General features: G+C 32.0%; 1 protein-coding gene and 2 long non-coding RNA genes across 4 annotated transcripts; 1 reads left to right on the top strand and 2 right to left on the bottom strand.

Moving 5' to 3' along the window:
* Positions 1 to 900: 900 nt before the first annotated feature.
* Positions 901 to 5,381, bottom strand: LOC142529618 (uncharacterized). Of its 2 annotated transcripts, XR_012815932.1 has the most exons (3): positions 4,546 to 5,281; positions 3,813 to 3,875; positions 901 to 1,211 (listed from the first exon to the last, which is right to left on the bottom strand). It is a non-coding gene; the product is annotated as an uncharacterized LOC142529618 (long non-coding RNA). The 2 variants fall into 2 exon arrangements; XR_012815931.1 differs by having other exon boundaries at positions 3,813 to 5,381.
* On the top strand, positions 1,218 to 3,671 carry LOC142529621 (uncharacterized). The gene is made up of 2 exons (XR_012815933.1): positions 1,218 to 2,295; positions 2,360 to 3,671. It is a non-coding gene; the product is annotated as an uncharacterized LOC142529621 (long non-coding RNA).
* Positions 5,382 to 23,227: 17,846 nt separating the features above from the next.
* LOC142528719 (CBL-interacting serine/threonine-protein kinase 6-like) lies at positions 23,228 to 24,998 on the bottom strand. The gene has a single exon (XM_075633831.1). It carries the CDS (start codon positions 24,704 to 24,706, stop codon positions 23,417 to 23,419), a length of 1,290 nt encoding a protein of 429 aa, XP_075489946.1. The 5' UTR covers positions 24,707 to 24,998; the 3' UTR covers positions 23,228 to 23,416.
* Between the last annotated feature and the right edge of the window lie 1,484 nt (positions 24,999 to 26,482).

Here is a 26,482-nt window from a genome sequence, read left to right as displayed (position 1 = left end):
AATCTATTTTCTCGTTTATTCTATCTTTAAATTCTCGTCTTCTATTTTTTTAAGATGCTAACATTTAAAATTTTTCATTATCTCACTTCTTTTATTTTGCTGAGAACTAGTAAATTACTAATGTATATTGAAAAATTTCACGAGTTTTAAATTATAAAAAATCGAATACAATTTAAAATAATTAACATAATAAATAAGTGAATAATTTGTGATTTTATATATTCATTATGTACTCTATTTTTTTTTAATTCTTAATAGGATTGTAATTATTAAAATATTATTATTTTTACTTAAACTTTTTTTGTTAGAATATATGTAGAAACATAATAGTAGTTATTATTTCGTATATATATATCATATTTATATTTTATATTTATCTATAAATAATTATTTAAAAAATATATGGCCTGTCCTAATTGAACTTTCTGACTCTCCGTGGTCGTAATCCATTGTCTTCTTATTTTTCGTCATCGATGTGAGATAAATACAATATTGGCAATAGTATTATCAAATCAGCGTAAAAATGACTCAAATTTTCAAGAAGATGAAATATACGAAAATAAGATTGAAACTTATATTATAATTTTTTTAAAAAAAATCGCAACGAAATAAAACGAAAATCGTTGTATAAGCATGTATCGAGGAAAAGATCTGAAAGATGTGTCAACAAGGTGTATTGCCGCCGGTAACAAGTAGAGATGTCAATGGAACGGATATGAGACGGATATGACTAGACCCGAATCCCGCCCCATGAAGAAAACTTTGGCCTATTACCCGCCCACCCCGATTAAATATTCTTTGGTAGATCCATGGGACCCGATTTTTTTTTAAAATAAAAACGGTAATCTTTCTTCTTACATGACTAAATTCTGAAACAGACAAGCCTCTCAACACAATAGAAAAGTAATTCATGTCCCTGATTTTCATGTTCAATTTCGATCAAGATTGCATCTTGGATTAAGTTGCTCATGAAATAAAAAACATTTAATTTCTTCAGGGTTTCAACATGAGTTCTTCAGTGGAACGAGGCCCTCCGAGTCCTCGGTAACCAGTCCCTGAACAACCCACATCACTCAACTTGTCACTGAGTATTTTTGCTTGCGATACGCGTAGAAACTTTGTTGTCCCAGATTGCCTGCATCACAAAAAGGGGACTTCCAATTCCTGATCGTCCATGCTAGAAGCACCTTTTGACGGACTGGTTGAAAAACCTAAACATTTTCGCTTCAGAAATAATTTATTTATCTTGTGCAAACTAATTTTAAATCATGTTTAAGCTTTTATTACAAATCCCGAGCACAAAAGATCATCGTAGGAAGGCTGGAAGAACAGTAAATTCCTAGGTATCAATGATAGAATTTTCACTGCATAAATTAAAAGTTATTTTTTTCTAAATCTAATCCAGTTGATAAATGTTTCCGAAACTAGCTACTATCAAGGGTTCTTCGATTCTACCACATAGGTAGGGCCACGACCTTTAATCCAAGGGCTAGCTACAAGGGTCCACGTACATTTGTTCAAATTGCCCCGCACATTGCACTACATGAAAAAAATGCGGCCTCTTTGTACCCCTTGGATTAACACTTAGGGCAGTATAGGATTAAATAGAAAGAATAGTCATCACTAGAGGCTCCAAAATTTGAGATGAATATCCATTAGGTCCTGTAAGATCTTGCTAAAGATGGCACAGATGCGTGCATAGCCTCGGGATATTTTCGTTTTGCTACACCATTTTTAGGAGCCTAAGGTTTTTTAAACCACTGCAATTTCTGAAGCAGTTTTAAAACAGCTTCTAGAAAAACACTGCGATAGGATTAATCTTTTTTCATTGAAGCTATATCTCTTAACCATCAACTGAGTCCATGATGATGATTTACCCGTAATGCTTTTAGAAAGATCGAACAATTTAAGTAATGATACTATATCATGTTAGTTTTATGAAGTTCTACTGATCTATTTTAGTGGCACACTCTTCACTTTTGTTTCCGGGGTACTTGATTAGTCTAAGCTAAAGAATATTAATATCGTGATGGAGATTTCGTTTATGCGGCGAACTACAGACAACCTATAATTTGTAATGTTTACAGTTTCGTCTTAAATTTCACATGGATAATCAAGAGAATAGAATGTCAATCACTGTATGCACTATGCACCAACAAGGATGAAGCACAAAACAACAAGAGATGGAGTAGGTAAGATGCTATATGAATAAGTCGTAGAATTAGCTCATATCATGAACAAATAACATCATGCACTATTGGGAAATCTCTTGGTTCTAAAACATAACATACCTAGGTAAGTAATGATAACCTTGATTGTATTACATTTATTTAAAAATAAATAAATGATATCGAACTAGCAGTGGTGAATGCAACGGCGATTTTTTTCCAACAAGTCCCAACCATTTGCTCGACAAGAAGTAGATAGAAATAGCAAGACATCATGACTATAAAAGCTCGAAAGATGCATGTTAAAACTCTCTTTTTCAAATTTCACCTACAATGCAATAAATTTAGTATTTCTGCGTCCAAAAAGAGGGAGCGGGAGCCTAGAAATTTTGCGAATTGAGTTGACCATATAGGCATAATGGAAGACACTCCATAAGATGTGACTTCTATCAAACCATCATTCAAAGTACATTAATATCAATATGTTTTAAGAGTTTCGAAGACGATAGGTAAAACTCGTTCACAACTTTCGAATCACGCCTAATTACAACAGCTTCTAAATTAGTAACTTCTAGGTACCAACCACTTCTAAATACACTATAGATGTAGAGGAGGAGCCTAGTCGCCCAGCATCTCTCTGAGCTATTATCAAGGTGGACTCTTTTTATAACTTCTTAATTCGTGCAAAAATAGGAAGACAGTCAACATATATACTCAAGCCTTCTGTAGCCTAATACACTCGTACCATGATTATATGGCATGTATATATTCAAGATATAAACATAGAATCAATAGCGATTTATCAAATCTTTTCAAAGCGCAATAAACGAAAGCAAACAATAGTCAAAGATATTATGTATATTTTCCAGTTAATTACATCTTCTACATATATACACGAGTTTGATTTTTCAAAACACATCAACATGAAACAGATATACTATAGCACATAAAAACTTTAGGATCAACCGGCAGTACACCATAGATGAGGGATCATTCCTATTTAGTATTTGATGGAACTTTGGGGCTTAGCACTTGGACTACTTTATGTCAAGATTAGGCATCATAATGTTGCCTCACCTCTTAAGTTTCCTCATCTTCGTATAAAAGTGTTTCAGCTTGTGATGCAAATTGTTTGCAATGTTTTGAACTTGTAAGCTAATTAACTGAGTACATCCATCACATGATAGTCAATATTATTTATTACCTTCTACTCAACGATCCTTCAAAATTTACAAGTTTCGCATTATCGATTTTATACATTACATACATTCTTATCTGGAATCCTATTCTCTCAGACTTCGCAAAGTCACATGAAAATAGCCACAGACACTAGATGTCTGCACGCACATAGACCTTAAAGACCATTAGTACTTTAAACTTAATGGAAAACAAGCGTGAATTCGACAAGTAAAAGAAAGAAGTTCAAGAATAAAGTATACAACATAATAACGTGAAAATCATAAGCAAAGATAGGCTTATCTCCCAGTTCTCCCAAAAAGAAAATTAATTGCATCAAGAAAATTCACCATCTGCATAGTTAAACCAGACTTATTTGATTAAAAAAATTGACAATAAATAATAAATAATAATTTAGCATCAAATAGAAATTATGGTATATATATGCACATAATGGAACTCCCATACCAGTAATCAATATTCTCCTTCTTCCATCTCCAAGGTTCTAAAATCCTCATCCGAAAGAAAGAACTGGACAAAAATATCTAGTTTATAAGAATATTAAAACATGACATAAAATACAACTGATTAAATTAATTCTTCAGCTAGTAGGAGACAAAAATCATATAAATCTGAAAATGAAAACACTGTTGAAAAAAAAAACAAACAAAAAAACAAAAACCCAACTTTTTGCAGTTCGAAAGAAAATATTAAAATAAATCCGAAAATGAAATCAAAGTCTTAAAAAACCCCATGATTTTGCATATTGAACAAGAAACAGGTTTTTCGTCAGTTTCCAGCCATTAAAATACAAGATTCAGATGAACCTGAGAACTAATGTCACCCCACCCCAGAAAACATAATAATTCAATAGATTTCCCAGCAACAGAGACACAAGAAACAAATAACTTCAAGAATGAAATCATAAAAAATATCCAAAGTTTTTGCATATTGAAACATAAATAGCTAGCAAGATAAAATAAAAAAAGAAAAAAGAAGAGGAAAAGGGGATTCAACTTATCACATCACTGTGTCTCTTTGAGGTGCAGAAAAAAGGGTAAAACTGGAGATAACGTGATAAAGATGAGCGATAAACTTCGGATTCAATTAAAAAATTGGAGTTTTTAATTCTAAAGATTGCCCTAGTACTAAAAATACACAAGTTTATTTCCGTTAAGGTAAGAACAGTAACCAGTCGTACCTTCTTCGTTCATATTTCGTCCTCCCAAAGCAACATCAAAAGTCACGCTTTAGGGTTCCATCAAATAATTTAACCATTTTGGGATAACATTATTTATTCTGAAATATAATTATTTTGAATCAAAAACAAAACAAAACAAAACAAAACCACTCTTTTTTTACACGGCAAATACGAAAATCGAGGAGGTGGCAGGCAGGTTGACTGAAAGGTCTTAACTAAATTATCAAGTGGCTAAGTCTGTTCTTAAGCACGTTTAACACCGAATTTCTACATTTCTCTTAACTTTTTTCAGATTTTATACGACAAAAGTTGAATTGTATGACAAGAAAATGAAGAGAATATTAAGAACTATCAATGGCGGTGTGTTTTATAGAAAAAGAAAACAATAGAGAAGGAAACTGACAGAAAAGAAGTGAGCATACGCGTACACAAAAGTATAAACATCTACACAATTGCCAGCGTATGCTCACTCTCTTCTGTCAAGTGCCAAACTCTCTGCACTTATCTTTTGGAGAAAGATTTTCTATACTGCTTCCCCGTACCAAGAAACTCCAAAACCCATGATCTTTCTCGCCAAATGTTAGTAATCGATTGCAAAAATTTGCTAGATCTGAGCAACAAAAAAAGGAACCCCCTTTTCAGGAGATGATTCTGAGACACTTCGACATAGTAATATTTTGAGAAAGACTTAATTGTACCTGAAGCCATGGCAAAAAAAGGAACCCCGGTCGAAAACTCATGTAACCACATAATTTATCTTGTTAAATCATAAAAAAATTAAACCGTAAATTTTAACAGACGTGTACCTGAAGTCATTATCCTCACGACTTAAGAAAAACGAGTTTGTGATCTTCCAATCTACGAATTAATCTTTTTCTCATTAGTTATATTTTCTATAAAATGGTAGAGAATAATAAGGATCGATCATGATCGATATATATATCGTTATCTTTTCATATTTATGTTTTAACTCATAAAAAGAATAGAAATTACATTTCAATTGTTTTAGTAAATGATAAAAACAGAAATTACATTTTACTTCTCCACGTTAAAACACACAACATATCAGATACATTAAAATTCATGAACCTAAACCTTAAACTCGTATAATTAAAATTGACTCAACGTACCTATCGGGTTAAATGCGCTGATTTGAAGAAAAAAACATCATGATTGGTACAAATTCTCGAGTGACTTTACTCTCACAAACGATCGTTTTGGCGTTTAGCAGACTTCTAGTTCCTTTCATATCAGAGAGGGAGTGGAGCATATAAGCTCAACTAATGGCGTTGGAATCTTGCCACCTTAATTATATGAATCTCAAAGAGTGAGGTGCCGATGGCGGGTTGGTTTTCATAGGATTACATTCCACTGAACTGAAAAGTTCCACTGCCAGTGTTCGATACAAACACCAATAGTTTGGATGATTTAAATTTGTTTAAAATCAAGCAAATCGAAAAATTGTTCGATTTCAAGTATTAGATTTGAAGTTTATTTAGGTTCTATTATTATCGAACTTTGCGAACATTTTGATTACATACAAATTTTATTGACAAAAACTTGTGTGAGACGGTCTCACAGGTCGTATTTTATGAGACGAGTCTCTTATTTGGGTCATCCATGAAAAAATATTATTTTTACCGTCTCACAAAAAACCTACTCAATTTTATTTGTTGTTGATAAGTTCAAATAACATGAAAATAGTCCTAAATGTTTAGGTATTTTATATATATAAATTGCATAATAATCTAATTTATGATACTTTACTTGTAATTGTATTATAGTTCATAAACAAATAAAATGTTCTTCTCACTTCTAACTAGTACTAAAAGAATTTTTTTCCAAATAAAATTCTCGTGCACTTATTAACTGTGAAAATATGAAACTTAACATTAATCATCTCAACTAGACTAAACCGAACCAGACCAAAATTTTTGGTTTGGTAATTAATATTTCATGGTTTAATTTGGTTGAAATTTTTAAAAATTTGATAAATAAATGATTTGGTTCGAATTTTTAGGGAAAATTACATTATTTGTGTTGTAATTTGACTTTTTTCATTTTTGGTCATGTTAACAATGAATTCTCGTTTTTAATCTTGTTTCTTTTATTTCTTTTTCATTTTGGTCTTGTTACGGTGAATTTTTATTTTATTCATGTAATTTGTATTTTTTTCACTTTTGATCATATCTTGAAAACAGTTCGTCGTATTTGTCGATAAAAATAAGGACAAAAAAACATACAAGTTAATGACCAAAAATAAAAAAACATATACAAGTTATCAAACTAAAAAAGAAAATTCACTATAATATGACTCGAAATGAAAAAACATGTAAAAATAAAGAATTAAAAATATAAAACTGTAAATTACATTACCAAAATTTTGATTTTTCCGAATTTTTTTTATAAAATCGAACCAAAATCTAGTTGAACATTCCAAATCATAATGTTGTCTCGGGGATTTGGTCTCATAATTTTGGCCAATGACCAGGTTATACTCTACCAAACTTAAATTTAAATTACGCCTAACTTGTTTAAAAGACTTGTACCAAACATAAGTTTGACCCATGTAGAGCCTGATCAAGATAGTCTTGAAAAAGCCCTCGGGGAATTTGTGAGTTAGTAAAGTTTGAGATAACATGAATTGATATTTCCCAACGTCAAAAGAACGATTCTCGTGTAAAATATATTTCTCATTGAAATATTGTGGGGTATATGCTCTGGGGTCGGTGTTTGATTTCCTCTCTTCCGGGTCCCTTCCTATTTGTGTACTTCTCTCGATTTATTTTTCTGTATGTGTCAAGAGACATCTGACTCATTATGAGGGTATATTACCATCGGTAAACCTTAAAGGAAAAAAAAAATATTGAAATAGGTTTACATGACTAGCATGTAGTGATAATGTAACATTAACATGACGTCGATGTGACGCTCACATCATCATTTTTTATGAAAAAATATAAAGTTGTTAAAAACTGAAAAATATGTAATAAACCTCAATTTTAACAACATAACTTACTAAAATTGCAAATAGATAAATATACTAAACAAAAAGTACAATTTCTCGTCTGCGTGTATATATATGAAAATTTTTAAGGTTTCTAATTGTAGTTTTATACTTTATATATATGAGTGTGTGTGTGTGATACAAGTCACGGTCCACAATTGGAGTGTTAATATTTTTGACATAAAATTAATATTTTTTCATGATTCGAATCGGGTAAGATATTCGTCTCACAAAATTGATATGTGAGACAATCTTATATGAATTTTTATGATATCAAAAAGATGAAACACTCGTTATGCATTTATGCGTAAATATTTTATTGCATTTTTTAATTCGATATTTATCAATAGCTTTTTTATATAAATATATACATATATTTGTCTTAATTATAAATGTTTTTTCGGATAACTCAAATATATAGTGTGGTTTCTATATTTAATATCATTTTTCACTAATACATTATTAATTATGTGTTGGAAAACGTACAGTCATTTTTTAAATAAATTAAAAAAAGATAAAATACGATTGTTGGAGTCAGAAACATAAACAATCTTAATTTTGACAAAACATTTTATTGTTTTTATAACATATTTACTCAAGTGTTAAGTTGCTAACTTGATATGGAAGCTGAAACTCGAATTTAGGCAAATTGAAAATCCGATGAGTTTCAGTGTTTTGATGATAGCTCACAGTTCAATGATCCGAATGACCAGCCGCCTAGACGACTGAAAAGAAAAACCAACTTGGCACAAGTTGTATATCACATCAGTTGCGCTAAATCGGATGTTATATGGTCAAACTGATAGTTACAAGACCAAATCGATTGCACGAAAATAACAATCAGTTGAGCATTTACGATATTTTGGTCAGCCTGATCAGCTCGGTTATCCAAATGAAACGATTCAGTATTTCTTACGAAGCTAAAACGATTTAGGTGAGCATACGAGCAAAACTGAACAAAACGTCAAAATCAGTTGGGCTCGAGAAAAGTGACCAGCAAGGCTGAAATGATTGTTTCAATATCAAAAACAGTACAAAAAAAATTCAAACGGTCATATTCATGTATCTAACATTTATATTATTGTTGGAGCCTATAAATACAACATTTTGAAGATAAAAAATAAGCTTTTGAATGGGATTCAAAGTATGGGCGGCCTACATGAATAAATGAGCTAGAATGAGAGCAAACACAAATGTGAGGACATTTGAGAGATACACACATTGTAATAGATTAAATCCTCACACACAATGTCTCACATATGTACATGAAAGTTGAGTTTTAAAGTTTAGTTGAATGGTCTTCACACAAAGACATTAAAAATTGTGTTTGTAATCTTGGCACAAAAGACGTTAAATATTATGCCGATTGTGAGGTTGCGTCCTACAATCAAGAGTGTGTTAGGAGTTTTAATTAGGCAAGAAATAAGTGCTAGATTGAAATAGGTTTGTGCAGGAGTTATATAAAAGTCTTATAGTGGATCCTTTCCAATGAGAAGAAGGAGTGACATATGAGTTATTAATCTCCGAATATCTATAAACAAATTTGTGCATATTTATTATTGCATTTAAATATTGCTACTGTTTTTAATATATATTGTTAAAATATTTTATGTGTTATTCAAATACCCAAAATCTTGTATACCAAATGTATGATAAAATGCTTCAACCAAAATCTTTGTACTCATTCAACTTGCATATCTATTAAATGTTTTACAAAATATTTAATCGATTGAAGGATTATTTTGTGTGTCTTCTACTTGATTTGAAAATCAAAATCAATTTAATTCATCGATGTTCAATATTTCAATAACCGAGTTATTGTAGCTCATCGATTATCCCACCGTCGATGTTTATTGATTATCTTTGTTTGTAACATTTGTTTTTTTAAATATTTTTTTATTATACGTGAAAAAAAAAATTTAAGTTTATATATTTGAAACGGATTGTATTTGATGACTGATGAATAGCTTGAATCATTATTTACGAAATAAAGGCAATTAATGAGAAATTAACTATAACACACTATTTGTCATATGACTTGCATAGGATGCATGACTTCATGAGTAATTGGAAGCACTATTTAAGAAATAAATGCAATTAATGATAAATTAATATCTTCTGAAAAATTGGTCATTGAATTAATTTTATTTTTCTATTTGGTCCTTATCCGATTAAAAACCCTCGCAATTTATAAGATCTTATTATTATATAATTATATTTACAAAATTTAAGTGTTTAAATAAAATAAATTGTTGAAGAAAAAAACAAGAGAGCAATAGAAGTACAGAACTTGTATCAAAAAAATTAACAAATAAAAAAGAATTTTTGAATAATTTGAGAGACGAACAAAAATATTGAAATAATTTTAGTTTTTTTTATCTTGTAAACACTAGAAAATGTTTCTCTAAAACATATTTACGAAGCATTCGTAGACCCTTTATAATTATTATAAATATTGTTTTAAAAATTAAAAATATGAGCTTTTAAATTATTTAAAGAATATATGATTATATCCATAAATAATTTTCCACTTTCAAATTTATTTAGAGAATATACAAACACGAAGATCTTTCAAAATTATCTTTTACTGGAATATATTTATACTAGTATAATATTTGAATCATGATATATATATGTAGAGCAATGATACCCTGCACACTCTTTCCCTGCACATCTGTGAGCGCCTGCCTACGTGGCACGCCCACAACCACACAAAATTTTTTGTTTTGTTTTTTTTTAAAAAAGGCTGACCAAAGGCGGTGCTCATGATACCCTGCACACCTTGTTTTAATAATTATATATATTAAAAAAGTACAATTAGAGTAACTAATTTTTAATTTCATCGTCTGTTTTAATAATTATATATATTAAAAAAGTGCTAAAATTTTAATACAAGTCACATGTAGCTTAGTAGATAGAGTCTTTGTTTCCTAAAAATGAAGTCGCATGTTTAATTCCTACTTCGATTTTTTTCCCATTTTTTCTATTTATTTTTTAAAATTTATATATCAAAATTGATGTACAGTCTCTCACTATTTTTTATAATTAGATTTTGAATATAAACCAAATGAATTATAAAAAATATTTTACTTCGATCTTTTTCCCTTTCTTTTTATATTTAATTTTTTAATTCATATATAAAAATTACATTGTAGTCTTTCATTATTTTTTATAATTATATTTTAATTCTCATTTAAATATAAATCAAATGAATTTTAAAAAAAATTGTACACATATGCAACACATGCGTCGGTTCTCTAATATATATAATACAAGAGCATTGTATACTAACAATGTGGAATCATGGCGTAATTTTGGATTTGTCCAAATACCCTCAATCTTATCAAACTTATTACATGGTTAAACTATATTATAATAACATTTTTCTTTATATTTCATTTTCTCTTCTACCATTTGAATTTCTAAAAATAAATTTTATTTTCAAAACAAACTATTTTATTCTTTATTTTTTACGGAATATATGCATCTTGTATGTTACAATCCGCTAGTATATATAATAATTGAATCATAAAGAGAAATTACAATGTGTTCGATTTCTCAAACCGAGCAAAAAAAAATCAAATAACTCCTATAAAACCGATTAAGTATTTTCAGAACATTTGAGAAGCATGAAATTAAAATAGAAAAACATTTTTATTAAAATATTTTATCATTCACTTGGTGTACAAGATTTTGGTATTTTGTCAATAAAAAAAGAAAAGGTTTAGCTGTGCATCATAAAACAACAACATTAATTGAATTTAATAAAATAACTAAACACAATTTTATTTATGAAATATCGGATTCTAAGCCATACTTTTACATTTTGAGAAATATTTCACTAGAAGATTTGACTAATATTTCTTGTACGGATAGGTCTCTTGTGAGACGGTCTCACGAATCTTTATCTTTAATCTTGTACAAACTCATTTTGAACTAATTCTCACTCTCAAACGGAAACTCTTAGCAATACCTCAATGTTCTTGACAACAAACCAAAAACATTACCATTTGGTTGTGTCGAAGATAAGTCTAACAACCTACAACTCAGTTTGACGTATCACACAAAAAGACTCTCACTCAATATTCTATGGAAAAATCAAATCTCTTTGTAGGAGAGAATTTTCTTCGAATGACATTAAACATTATAGTTCAAAATATTATACATCGACACAAAGTTTTATGCTTGAAACCTTTTAAAATAAAAAATCCATCAAAAAATATTTTTTTTATAAAAAGAAATAGATAATAATGAACAAATAAGATAGTGTTCATTAGTGGGCCTGAATGCTTTATGAGATGATTAACGGTCCTAAAGAATTTCATCTCCGGCCCATACATCTTCACCGTCTTCTTCCCATTCAACACAACCGGAACTTTGGCGAAAAGACATGGCGTTGGAAGCGTACGCATCCCAGGCCTCCGATACAGTTCACTCCGATGTACTTTCACAAGTTCGGTTAGCTTGCGACAAGGTAATTTTCCCGATTCAATTTCCCATGTAAAGTCGCTTGGACAGTAAAAGAAAAGCTAATTATGGATGCGTGTTCGATGTCCTGAAGGCGCGTGATACGTTCTATTGTTGCTTAGAGAAAGAATCGAACAAGAAACCTACAGAAATCGATTCGGTGGGACTGCTTTACCCAGTTGAATGCAAGAAAACTAGAGAGGATTATGTGAAACAATGGCGATCCCGGTGAATTATGTAGAAATTCATGTGCTTCAGTTGAATTTGGCGGAGAGATAGGAGTGAATACATTCACTTGTTGGTTAATGTGGTGACTTGATGTGAAAGAACTTGCCTTGAATTTAGACCAAAGAAAGTAGTACGTTGAGTTGCTGGGGGACTTTGATTTCTTGAATTCACTCATGTTTTGTTTTTAATTTAATGTTTGTAGGATTGTATTCTTTGTAGGACTTATCAATCAAGTACAATCTGTTGTCGTTTAATTAATCAGTTCAACGAGAGAAACAACCCTTTTTTTTGTTAATTATATTTCGATACGAGGAAGAATTACCTCGATGGGCATTAGGCATGTTTAACGGTTCCGGAGTTTCAGTTCCGGCCCAATCATGGGGTTCTGGTTCCGATCCACCGGTGTCGTACCTTGAAATCAATCTGATCCACTATTCGAACCGGAAATGGATGGACCGGTTCTGTTCTGGTTCCAACTTGTTTTGCATGGATGAAGGAGCTGAATAGGAACCGCCCGAACGCACATTGATGAAGAAACAGGTGTCGAGACAGAACTTCTCGCCCTATGTTGGTTATTTTCAGCCTCCTCAGCGCGAGACATTTGAAACACAAGTACACGACTGTTTTCTTTAAAACAAAAAATCTAACCAGAATCGGTTCTATATGGTTCCATAAGTGAAAAAACATCATGATCCGTTCACTAATAAATTCGGGATGGTTCCGGAACTGATTATGCCGAATCGATTCCGAGCTTAATGATCAGGTTTCTATTCGATTCCGGGTCGAACCGGCATGTTCAGTATGTCTAATAGGCACTAATGAAAAAATAAGAATATAGAAACATAAAAGTAAAATGTCGACCACACGCATTGTAATGCAAAGTGTATGAAAAATTATATTTTTGGTTTTGTATGTCTTTTTATGTCGATGTAACGATCGAGCATCATATAATCCTCGGTTGGATTAAATAAAAATAAGTATTTTATATCACTTGAAGATAATTGTCAAATCTGCATTTGAATTTCAATTATGACAAATAAGACATATTGCCATAAATATAAGATAATTGTCAAATCTGCATTTGAATTTCAATTATTAAAAAAAAAACACCAAAATTAACACTCTCTATGGTATATACTTGGACAAGTGAACTCAGTATAATTGACTTGAGATAAAAATTTGTATAATACAATTTTATAAATAAATATTCGTAACACCGTTTCACGAAAAATTTACTTTGACTTTGTCAGTGTGAGCGACTCAATCATGGGAATAAAAAATATAAGTGTAAGAGGAAAATTATTTAAGAAGTAACGTAGACAAAGTCGGGGATGCCGGCTGGAAGACGACAGGTTGAAAAATAATTAAAAATATATATCTTAAAAGTGAGTTCCATAATAATCCTATAAAGAATATTATGGTCTCTTTCTCTCACATGAATTATTGGAACTCGTCTGAATTATTGGAAAAAGATGTATCGTCCACAGGCTGCCCCCAACGACTATGAATTCAGATGCCATTTCTACCTATTTAATAATTATGAGATAATTTGAGCTTTGTATTTGTGGCTATGACTTGATGATGGTGGTGACATCTCCGAGATAATGTTTGTTTGTCCTCATGTCATTCAACTACAAATAAACACACACAAAAAAAGAGAGAAATTTTATATTACTAAGTATAATATTAGATTCATTATTTGATTATTGAAAATATATATTAAAGTTTTTTTTATCATATCTTATAAAAAAAATTATATAATATAATAAAATAGTATGGACAAACTTACGATAACTCCTCATTTTCCTTCTCAATTTTTTTCTTACTCCTCGTCCCTTCAATTCTTTTTTTTAATTCCCCAATTTTTTTAAATTTTTCCAAGAATACCCTTACTCCTCATAATTATAGTACGTGACATTGTTTAATATATCAAGCATATTCTTAAAAGCGTATAGCATCAAAACATACATCGTATAACCTCAAGACATACCATATTCAAATGATCGATTTTTTTTTTTAAATGGTCTATCATGCTTCCGTATGATAAATTGAATAGTTTATCTTTTTGATCAAAGTGACGTCGGGTTATATCCACCGTGTTTTACAGACTGCTCCTCACAACCTAACAACGTAGTCGCAATAGATGGTTCCTGACGCAGATTCTTTCAACAACACCTAGCACAACCTTGTTTCGTTTCCTACCTTAAGGTGTATAGTAAAAAGCTCAATTTGGAACTAGTACATGAGAGGGGGCAAAAGCCTTGGTTTTTTTTTATTCAAACATAAAAAAAATATTATTAAAAAGTAACCTCATTTAGAGGAGGATGAACTTGCTTAGTTACCTATAGTAGTCAGAGTTACGATACACATAAATTAGTAAGAGAAAAGAAAATGAAGATGTTGAACGATGTCTTCAACTTTCTTCTGTCTTGGTATTCATAGAAGTCTTTTGCGGATTTGAATTCCGGGCTTCAAAAACTTGCATTAGCTTTTCTTTAATGTCTTATAGATGTGTTTGACATTATCTCTTGAGTGGGTGGTTGAATGGTCCCTCCACTTTTCTTGAATTGTCATTTTCTATATCATTAATCTAGAAACAGCTTGTTCTTCCATCTTTATCTCCTGGCATATTCAGTAGGTATGTGTTTGGATCATATCAGCCGAGATCTCATTCCTTGTTTCTTTAATTGTTTGTTTAGATCTTTGAAAATCACCAGCTGCTTTCTTATCGTCTTAATCCGTCTTTTGGAAACCTTAAAATATGTAAAATACATTTTCTTTGATTTCAAACTTCGTTTTATTTCTTGTATGATTTTCTTGTTCCCATTTACTCTGTATTAATAGTTGTATTTGAGTCCAAGTATTTTTGTTAGTGGACAAATTATAAGCCTACTTGATTTTGTCGGTGAATTTTTAGCTTTTGGTTTCCCCGAGGAGAACTTGACTGTCGTCACATGTCCATTTATTTTTGTCGGGGAATCTTAAACTTTTGGTGTCCCCAAAAAAAACATGATTGTGGGTTTTCATCACTTGGTTCTGTCTCAGCAAGATGTTTCTTGTCTGACCTAGGTCTGAAGTCCTGCCAAATTCTGGCTCCTTTTGATTTGGGCACTCTGGACAGATATGTTCTGACAATCTTCCCACGAGAGCCATGTTGCAGAATTTTCGACGAGTTTCTTTACTTCCCGGCAGCTTGCTATTCCACAAAATATTTCTTTTCTTTTCAATAAAGCTTCTGCAAAAATTGTGGTTTTTCCTGTCATAGTATTTAACAAGAATGATCTGTTTACCGAATTATGATAAATTTAAACGGAAACTTAACTTTGTCCATTTCAGTTGAACATACCCATAGACCCCAAGCTATTCTGGTTGAAATGTCATTTTCAGTTATTTAAACAATAAGGGGTGTTTCTTCTGTCGGAGGATCCTTGACGAATTTTTGAACATTAATATGTGGTCTCCTTAACTTGATGAAACGAAAGGCTTCGTGAGAGCATTTTCCTGCTGGTTCTAGTGCTGCACTAAAGAAGTATAGCTCCAAAATGTCTTCTTTAGGTGGTCCTGAAATTTTTGGGAAGCTGTGTGATGTAGTATAAACTGAAGCAAGAGCTACGAATTCATACCAAGTTTTTACTTCCTTTGGATATGAATTTGCTTTCATCCATACCCTATGATATTTTCTTGAAACATCAACCATGATTGTGGTGGGGTTAATGCATATTCTTGTTTTTAATTTCTCCTAAATGTGTTGATAAACGTGAAATGGAGAACTTGTAGCTTCATTAGTATCAACCTTAGAGTTACCCTTGTCAGTATTAGGTCTAAGGTTTATTTTTCTCTCTTCAATCCCCGAGGTGAAGGGTTTACTTGAAGACTCGAGATAGGGATCTATAGTTTCAATTTTTGTTTGAGTCGACTCATCTGGGGATGATCTTGACTTGACACTTGTGCTAAGAGTATTTGAATCCCCTGCTCCAGGTATAGAATCCTATACTCGAAAAATCTCCATTTGGGGAACCAGTGGCTTCTCAATGCCTTAGAGGATAGGCCGTTACGTTACATACCATAGCTGAGTATAAGCCTGTAAACATCCTGTAATTCGATCAAAGACAATTCACTTATCGGCTTGTTGTAGCCTACCCGCAACTTCTACATTTAGGGCAAGCTTGTTGAACTCCTTTTGAAGCATTTCAAGGTGTTCCCTAAAATGCCTCTGAATTTTTATGATGTCATCGATATCACCGCTTTCTATCTCTTGTTAAAAAATATGCAATAATACTTTCAGGAGATTTAATAATCAAAATATTAAAAATATAATTTTGACATAACGCTTGCCATCTTAATAATATAGCCTTCTCGGGTTTAGATTATATTATATTCCTCAAGAAAGCTTTTACATGTGTGTTATCAACTTTTAAAATAAATTTCTTTACAAGTAAAAATAATGTTCATTTTTCAAAAGCCAATTTTACTGCATAAAATTCTTTTTCGTTTATATATCATCTTATGGCTATGCATCTGAGAAAAATCAACTGCAATATCTTCATGGATGTTCTCCTTCTGGCGTAATCTTTGTTAAAACTGCCGCCCACCAATGATAAGTGGCATCTGTATATAATACCAGATCATCTTCATCTCGGGAAATAGCCGTTTTCGGAAGATGTTTAAAAATCTCCTTGAGTTATCTAAGTCCCGGGGTGTGTTCTTCTATCTATATAAATTTTCCATATTTTTTCAGTAATGGACTAAACACTTTCATGTGTTTTGCTAAGTTTTTAATAAACATCCCAGCAAAATTAACAACTCCTAGAAAACTTTGAAATTGTTTCTTTTCTTTTAGGTCATTTAGAAAATTTTGTATCTTTTCTACTATATTATCCTGCAAAATTATTCTAAACTCATCGATTTCTATTCCGAGGAATTCAATATTTCTTATGGCAATGACTGCTTTCTTTTCAGATAAAACCAGTCGTTCTTCCTTGCAAACTTTAGGGAAAATCTCTAAATGATTGATACGTCCCTCCATATTTTTAGATGCAATTAAAATATCACCAATATAAACAAACATAAATTTGAAATAATCTTTAAATAGATTATATATTTTCCTTTGAAATATCTGAAGTAATTAGACAATCTCATTGGTAATACTTCACATATATAGTGTGCTTATTGTGTGGTAAAAACTGTAAATTTTTTACTTTCTTCCCACATCCAAATCTGATAAAAACCAGACTTACAATCAAATTTAAAGAATATCTTCGCATTGCGTATGCAACTAATTAGATGTTCTCTACTAGGTATAAAATAAGCATCGAACTCCAAAATCTTATTAATTTCTTGGTAATTAATAAACTAGTCTGGGTTTGTTTTTTTTTTTATCTCACCATAATTTCTTACAAAAAATCCTGGGCTGCTTTATGGTGAAATTCCGGCTTTGATCAAACCAAGGTCCAGATGTTCCTTGATTATAATTTTCATATCCATTTTATCAACTATGTTCATTGGGATAGGCTTGCATAAGATGAATTCATACTCTTTTCATTTCTTAATTCGAAGGCAAGCTTTGAGTTGAGTTTTATCACACATGTCAAGGGATCTTCATTGTAATTTTTATTTATCATTCTCTTGACATCTTCTAATGATATCTTTGATTCAAACTTTACATCATTCTGTTATAAAGCTATCTTGATGCATTCTATTTCTTCTAGTTGGAGCTTCTCATCTACTCTTAATTGGAGCATTGTTTCTCCAAACCATCTAGAGTCTTCATTTTTGGGTTCAGAAGTTTTCTTTCATCACCACACTTGCTGCGAAACTAAATTAGAAATTTTCTGTAAAATGTCTCTCTTAGTCTCTAGACTATGATTTTGTGATCACAAAATATTGTGAACACTAAGCATCTAGTCTCATTTTCTTGCATGTAGGACTTAAACATTTGTAGGAAATTATTTCCAAATAAAATGTCAGCTCTTGTATCATGAAAATAAATTGGTGGTGTTTTTACCTTATATCAAGGTGTTTGTCCAGCACCATCAATCACGATTTCTGTCATTTTAGTACCTTTACATAAGATAAAATCTTTTTGGAGAAATCTCTTCCAACAATCTTAGGTAAATCTTCTTTCAAATTATTTGGAAAAAATTTTCTTTTTATTGTACAGATTCCAGGCCTGAATCAATATAAACAGCAAAATATTCTGCCTTATATTGTTCGTATAATATTCTTACTGGAATATATATTGAGAATGAGCTTGTGGTCATTGAATTTTTCACATTTTACCATCAGCCATAAACTCCATTCCATATTCTAGATGTTTTCAAGATTTATGTTTCTCAAGAAACTCTAGCCCAAGAACCAATCGATCTTATTCTTTTTCTGGAATTCCTTTGTGGTATTACAAGGAAATTTATTCCTTTGTTTGGTAATATGAAATAATATTTTTACTTCCTTCCACCCTTCTGAACATCCTAAGCTTTCATATGGTCGAAAAGTTTTTTAGTGCCTGTTGGGTTTCTTGGACATGTGTATTTCCTCACCTGTAGCTCGTATTCTATCTCCTTGATAAGATAGTTTTCTTGATTCCAATCTAAGACTTTGATTCCTCTGTAGAATCAATTCGTCTTGTATTTGGATATCTATTTCCTGTATTAAGGGAACTTGCCTCTTTCTGGATAAATTGTATGGGCAAATTTTCCAAATATCTTAGGTATTTCAATAAACTCATTTATCATAAACAATTCTGAATGATGTGTATTAGATAGAGCATATGAAATTTGATAGATAATATAATACGGTTACCCTCTTTCATAAGCCTTTTTTCTTTGAAGTTTTGATGCAACGTCAAAGCTCGGCTGAAATCTCGATCTGCCAGGTTGTAAGCAATTATTATATAAATTACTCCTACAATTTTTCCTGCACAGATATTTCCTAATATTGTTCCTGATACTAAATCTTGAATGTTACTCATTCGTTTATCGCATATAGCAGTATCAATAGGTGAATCTATTCCTTATTTATAAGTAGCTTTTATCATAATTTGGATTGCTCCAATATGAATCCAGGACATGGTTCGTGCTATTTCTATCTTGAATTTTTGTAATTCCTCCTTAATTTCTTCAGAAGGAATTAGCTGCATCTCCATTCTATTTCCTATAAGTTTCATTGGAATTGTCATTTCTCTTCTGAAAACTTTGTAGATTAGATGATTCTTTCTATTTCTTAGGCCAAGACTTCCTAAGAATTTTTCTACCTGTCATGTAAAAAATCCTTGATACCTCTGAAGAATAGGATTTTCTTTCATTATTCTTTCGACCATGTTATGGGATATTGTTGTATGACTAAAGAAATCAGATAAATCTTCACGTGTTTCATGTCGAAACACCTCGTCTTCAGTCAGATTCGGATTCTGTTCCATCAGATCCTTCCTGACTTAAGACTTCCTCTTCTTCATATATACTTTCATCTGAGGCAATATCCTCAAATAGGTATACTTGAATAAGATCTTGATAATAAACTGTTTCTTCAATATTCGGGGTTGGATCGAAGCGTTTAATACATTTTTTTCATTTTCTGGACAGTTGATTGAGATATGACCTCTTGCTCCACATGTCCAGCAGTTACAATCCTTAAAACTTTCATTAGTTCGAGTGTGAGCTCTTCTGAAAGTTTTCTTTGTAGCTATTTTTCATGTGCTTCGAGATGTACTCGATACTTGAGATGATATCCTACTTCTTGATGGTCTACTTTTTTGCCCAAATTTATAAGATCTGGCCTTTTGGACCAAACTGTTCTTAGATTCCAAGAACTTCTTCCACTTCTGGCATAATAATGAGTTCTAAAACACTTCTGGCATAAGGATGAGCTCTAAAACTTTTTCTTTTATACATTTGTGGTTTACTTTTAATAATTGTTGGAATATCATTTTCTTTACAACACAAAGGAGTATGTTTGTTAATACCCATTTGTAATTCTTTTGTAATGCTGCCAGATGACACAATTCTGTCAATTTTCCTTTGAAAAAAGAGGCTCTTCCTGTCAATGTATATGGATTGCCAGGGACATATTATTAGCATTTCTCTCCAAGGACTTGGCATTTTGGCGAATAAAAGTTGTGAATTCTATCTATATTTAGTGAATAACATAATATATTCATCCACTAAACATATGTCATGTAATTAAAGAATATACAGAGTTTGAGTATATTTTTTTTCTTCTATGTATCTTGATTGTTAAAATAATATACCCCTATAAATTGTGTTTTGAATAATGTAGCCATTCTTCTGGCTATCTCGCTGAGAAATTCTCCGGCTGGGACTGATTCTTTGATTTCTATCGAAGTCGTGTCCCAAGCAATTTTAACAGATCTCATAAGACTCATTTCTAAAAGTTTAATGAATCATTCTCTGTTGAGATTAAGTGTGCATGCTGCGATTCTCATAGCGGATGTCCAATTATCTATGAGATCTTCTCTGTTTTTTAAGTCTAATACATCTAGGTTAAGCATAACCTCATAAGAATGTATATGTTTTAAAATAGATTTTTCATATGGTGTTTGGTACAAAGAAATTTGACTTTTCCTTGACCTTGTTCCCGCTGGGTGTGATTCTTCACCAGTGTAAAAGTCTGATTGGGATTATCTCATCTTTATATTATGAGATCTCACACTTACTCTTGGTGGTTTCTACGAATATGACCAGGTTATTGTAGGTTGTTCACCCCCAGTTGTGTTCATCTTTAGATATACAACCTTGAGATTTGCAAAAGATTATGCAAGGTCTTGGAGATCTTCTAAACCAATTTTTTCTAAAGTTGTCATCAGATTAATTTCTTTTATGAGACTGTTTTGATTAGATTGATCATTTTTCTTCAGTTAAAGGTTTTGGCATCACTTTGGCCTTCCCTCTTTGATGTAATCAGGCTTCAGTACCAAATGATGGTGGTAATCTTCCTTCTGAAGTCTTTCTACTAGAATTTGGTTGTTGTTCTATGTTTTGAACTCTTGTTCGAATATCGTTTAATATTCCAAGAATTTCTTTCTGGTTTTCAAGGAACTTCTCCACATTTTGTGGTAGTACATTATAATACCATAATTCCGTATTGTCTTTTGAATTTCTTTAATATCTCCAGAAAGTTTAGAGGAATCCGAAACTATTTCTAGGAAGCTGTTATTTTGAATCATAAGTTTACCTTAGGACTCTGATAAATTTTCATGTTTTTTTGATATGTAACCATGGTTAGATCTTCCTGTTTCAAATATTTCAGAGTTCTGGAATAAATTCTGTAAATAATTAATCTCAAAGCTAGGTTCGGATTCATGTTATTTGAGTAAATTCCCCGCCTCAAACATTTAATTACATAATAATAATAAATTTGTATGTTTAAAACAATCGTACATAGGCTCTGGTATCATTTCTAGCTCAGTAAAATCAATCATTTAATTTAACACATCTAAGGGTATTTTTTTCATCTTATTTATATTCATGGAGTTCAAAGAAAGTTTTCTAGGTGTAGGAAGTTAAAATAAAATTGAGTTTGGATTTAGAAATTTATTGCAAATTTAACCAAATTGTATCATAATTTGTTGAGTAGGTGTCTTGTGAGACTGTTTCACTAATTTTTATCTGTGAGACGGATCAACTCTACCGATATTCACAATAAAAAAGTAAATCTTAGCATGAAAAGTAATATTTTTTCATGGATGACCCAAATAAGAGATATGTCCTACAAAATATGACCCGTGAGACCGTCTCACGTAAGTTTTTGCCTAGTTTGTTTTTCAAGATTCCTAAATACCCATATTTCTTGTACTTTTATCGAATCGTCCATATTGGTTACATTTCTTTTTTCATCTGTCCAAATTATATAATCCAGTTTCTATATTAATAGTATTTTTCCTACTCTTTCACCGATCTACACCAATTCAATTTGCTTTTTTTTTTTTCAATCTACCAACAAGCTGGAAACGTTTGGTGCACTTACCACTGAAAATTTTAAAAATTCAATTAATTAAATTTTTTTTGGCTGTGAAATTGCTTGGACTACTTCATTAATGTTTTTAACATTGCAAAAAATTTTTGGAGGTTGAAATCTGTAGTGTTTCATTGCAAATTTTAGACGGTGAATATTTGAAATTTGAAGTTTAATTGTAATGTTTAGGCGTGGAGAATTTTGGATTTAGATATTAAATTAAATCACTAATTATTTGTATAATTGTTTTTTATCTTATTAATATTTTAATTAAATAATAGCAAAATAAAAAATTATTTCATCACATTCAATACCTTCAAACCCTCGGGATTTGTATATGTGAGAAAAAAAAAATATTTTTAAAAAACAAAAATAGTTGTAACAAAAAAATAAAAAAAAAATTAGACAAACAGGCAAATCAACGTACAAAGGTGCACCAGTACTACGGACTAATACACATTTTATTAAACAAAATGAATTTAATAATGATCATCTCAAAAATATATCACTATTTTGTTATATTTTTCATATTTCTATAATTTCCTGCTGATTTGTTACACACAATCATGTCGAGAGTTTATTTCATCAAATTCTATTGTCTTTCTTTCGTTCTAGCGCTGTATTTGTTTAGGAGACTATAACAAACGATCAAATTTAGTGTCCATAATCTTCGTATTTCTTGAAAAACGAGTTGACGAAAGTTATTTAACTAATTTCCCCATCAAACATATTAATTAATTTTACGAAATGATTTAGGAACAGGCGTAAGCTGTCTTCGCAGAATAGAATGTAAGCTGTCTAACGTGAAACAATCTGATGTACTAAAAACTATATATTGCTAGCGACACCCTTTACTAGAGTAGAACAGAATGAATTCTATGCCTTTGGGTTGGTGAGAGAACTTCGTTCGGATTACTGGTTGGGAGAATTTTTCAAGTTCGTATAATTCGCCACTCTTTTTAAAATTCATCTAGACAGTAGAAAGAAAACCCAGTGGAACATGCTCGGCAAGTGCAGATAAATTACAAGAATGGTTCCAAAAGAGAACTCAGAATCATTAACAAATGCGTGAACTTGTGAATCAGAATACTCGGATCACAATAAAGAAAGGAAACTAATATATATCACCCCAGAAATTTCACAGGGATTCTGAAACATGACATAATAACTCACTAAAACATACGAATTCAGTAAAGCCCAAATTTAAGCAGGTGTCGATTTGCCTGATGTCCAAGCAATATCTTTCAGCGCCGGTCTCAGCTCTTTGCTGCAGAATTGATTGTATTCAAGAGTATCGCCACTTGATTTCTTCACCTCCACCATCAGAAAAGACGGCGCCACCGCAAAGAAGTCGGCATCTATTCCAAGTTTCCCTTTTCTCCCACACTCTAAACCCTGCAATCTAACAAAAGAATCACTCTTTTTGATACTGAAGTTCTTCGTCTTGGCCACCTCCTCGAGCTTCGAAATCACACTGCTGGCAGGGCTTGCTGTGGCGAATCTCAATTCTTCTTTCTCGACCTTATTCTTCTCCTCGAAGAGGGGAGAAAGATCGAATCCTTCGGACAAGGAAATGATGTGGAAAGCATTCAAAGTCTCTGCTTCTTTCCCCTTTTCAACATTTGCCTCATCTTCTGCCGTCAGTTCTTGCTCTTCTTTCGACCCCAAACGCCGGAAATTCGATTTCTTGAACCAAGAACAGTCCATGATCTTTGATATGGTCATCCTCGTACTGGGATTGGGATCCAACATTTTGGTAATCAATTTGCGGGATTCTGGCGAAAACCAAGGTGGGCATTTGAAATCTCCCCTGCAAATCTTCCTGTACATGGCAACGATATTGTCTTCCTGGAAAGGCAAATAACCAGCCAATAACGCAAACAGAATGACGCCGCAGGACCAGATATCGGCCTTCGCACCGTCGTACCCTTTCTTACCAATCACCTCCGGAGCAACATACGCAGGCGTGCCGCACGTTGTGTGCAGCAAACCGTCCTGTCTGAGGTGATCGGTAAAAGCGCTGAGTCCGAAATCCGTGACCTTAAGATTCCCCACTTCATCTAGCAACAGATTCTCAGGCTTCAAATCACGGTGATACACACCGCGGCTATGGCAGAAATCTACGGCGGATATAAGCTGCTGGAAGTAGTTCCGAGCCACCTCTTCACGAAGCTTTCCCTTAGAGATCTTCCCGAACAATTCTCCCCCGCGAACAAATTCCATGACGAAGTAAATCTTGGTCTTACTAGCCATGACTTCGTGAAGCTCGACTATGTTCGGATGCTTCATCATTTTCATCACAGAGATCTCACGCTTCACTTGGTCCATCATCCCCACCCGAATCACCTTCTCTTTGCCCACGATTTTGATGGCCAGGCTCTTCCCAGTCTTTAAAGTCCGCGCATGGTACACCTTCGCGAAAGTGCCGTGTCCCAAGAGCCTCCCCAACTCATACTTTCCATGCAGCACCCCACATTTTTCTTCAGATCCCATGGCAGTCCGATTCCTGAAATTTAACTATTGTCGTAAAATATTACGTAAAAGCTATAAACAGAGGTAAAGCGTAGCGGCAGGGTGATGCTGGAGGCATCAACCGTCTTCCACGTGCTTCCGGTGGCAAGTACGGCCGCTAACGAGCGGTTTCTTGGCCTTTACGCCGTCCAGATGGAGGTTAGCAGCCGGAGATCTTCTCATCTCTCCGCATTCCCCACACACAGAAATTGACGAAATCAATAGGGCTTTTTTTTTGGACTTCACAATCTCCTCCTTTCCTCCTCCTTCCCCAGCAGAAACGAGGAATATATCAAACGTCTTGGGGGCATATTAGTCAATGTGATTCATATCAATCGACGGCTGAGAGGGTAGTTCATACACGTGTCGATATTTAAAGGAGAGATATGACTTGGGCCCTTGAAGACACACACATGGGACGTGACGTAATACACAACAAGAGTCAGTTAGTTTGCCACTCAACGGAATGGACCACGCTTCTTATTTAAACAATCGTACGTTTCCATGTGTTCCTAGACTAGTTTATATAAACACAAAAATTATTACTGTGAAATTATCTTATAAAATAAATTTTTTATTTAACTCATTCATAAAAAAATCATGATTATGTCAAAATATTACTTGTACGGTATACATGAACAGAGCCGAGTCGTCTCACAAATAAAAATGCGTAAGATCGTATTACAAAAGACTTATTCTCTATATAAAAAATAATAATTTATGATATTTATTTTGTAATTAGTATGTTTATATTATAAAATAAAGACACTATTATAATTATAAAATTTTATTTTAATCAAAGATAAAATAATCATATAGTAAATATGAAAAAGATATGTTTTTGAATATGTGTTCGAATTGGTTGAGTAGATAAATATTTAATCAATAATTCTAAGTTTGATTTTTTTTTTCAAAATTTTCTCAGATGACTTTGTCGCATATGTTTGTCTAATGCAAATTTAAATAACATATCGGGTTTGTCAAAAAAGCATAGATAGATATATGATTACAAAATATTTCATTAACGTTTTCATTTTCGTTTAAATAAAAAATGAAAATAATGCTGATTGTGTACGTTTCGAGATACTTTAAAATTTATAATGAATTTGAAGTTCCAATTACAGGTCTATATGCTCCCCTTTCCGGTTCTATTGAAAGTTTGTTATTTTATTTTACTAGAAGTAACTGAATTGTATTTTTTATCAGGTATCTTGTGATATGGTTTCACGAATCTTTATCTGCGATACGGGTCAACTTTAACGATATTTACAATAAAAAATAATAATCTTAGCATAAAAAATAATATTTTTTTTCATGGATGACTCAAATAAGATATTCGTCTCACAAAATACAACCGTGAGACCGTGTCACACAAGTTTTTGCCTTTTTTATACGGTGATCGGTTGTTAGTCTTTTTAAAAAATAACCACGAATTCACATGTAGAATTAGTTTTATGGTTTTAAACGATTTCGAATGATTGCATTCAGTTTGCGGGGTTTTTTTGTGAATAACCAAGTAACATGCAAAATATAAATACATATATTTAAATTGATTCGAAAGCAATAATAAAAAATTGTCTTAAAAATATAAAATATAGCTCAAATAAAAAAAATAAAATTAGTTAAAACAATAATCAAAATCAAAATATTTGTAGTAAACAAAAATAAATACTATAACAAATACAAAAATATTTTGAAGAATATTTTATGAAGAAGATGAATTTTTTTTTTTTTTAGGAAGAGTTTTTTTGTCTATAG

This window comes from Primulina tabacum, chromosome 16 (genome assembly GCF_025594145.1).
Source record: "Primulina tabacum isolate GXHZ01 chromosome 16, ASM2559414v2, whole genome shotgun sequence".
NCBI classification, from domain to species: Eukaryota; Viridiplantae; Streptophyta; class Magnoliopsida; order Lamiales; family Gesneriaceae; genus Primulina; species Primulina tabacum.
Note: the sequence above shows the minus strand (reverse complement) of the source record. Positions and strands in the feature narration are given on the sequence as shown.

Coding starts and splice junctions, on each gene's coding strand:
- LOC142528719 (XM_075633831.1), bottom strand. CDS start 24,706: ATGGGATCTGAAGAAAAATGTGGGGTGCTGCATGGAAAGTATGAGTTG.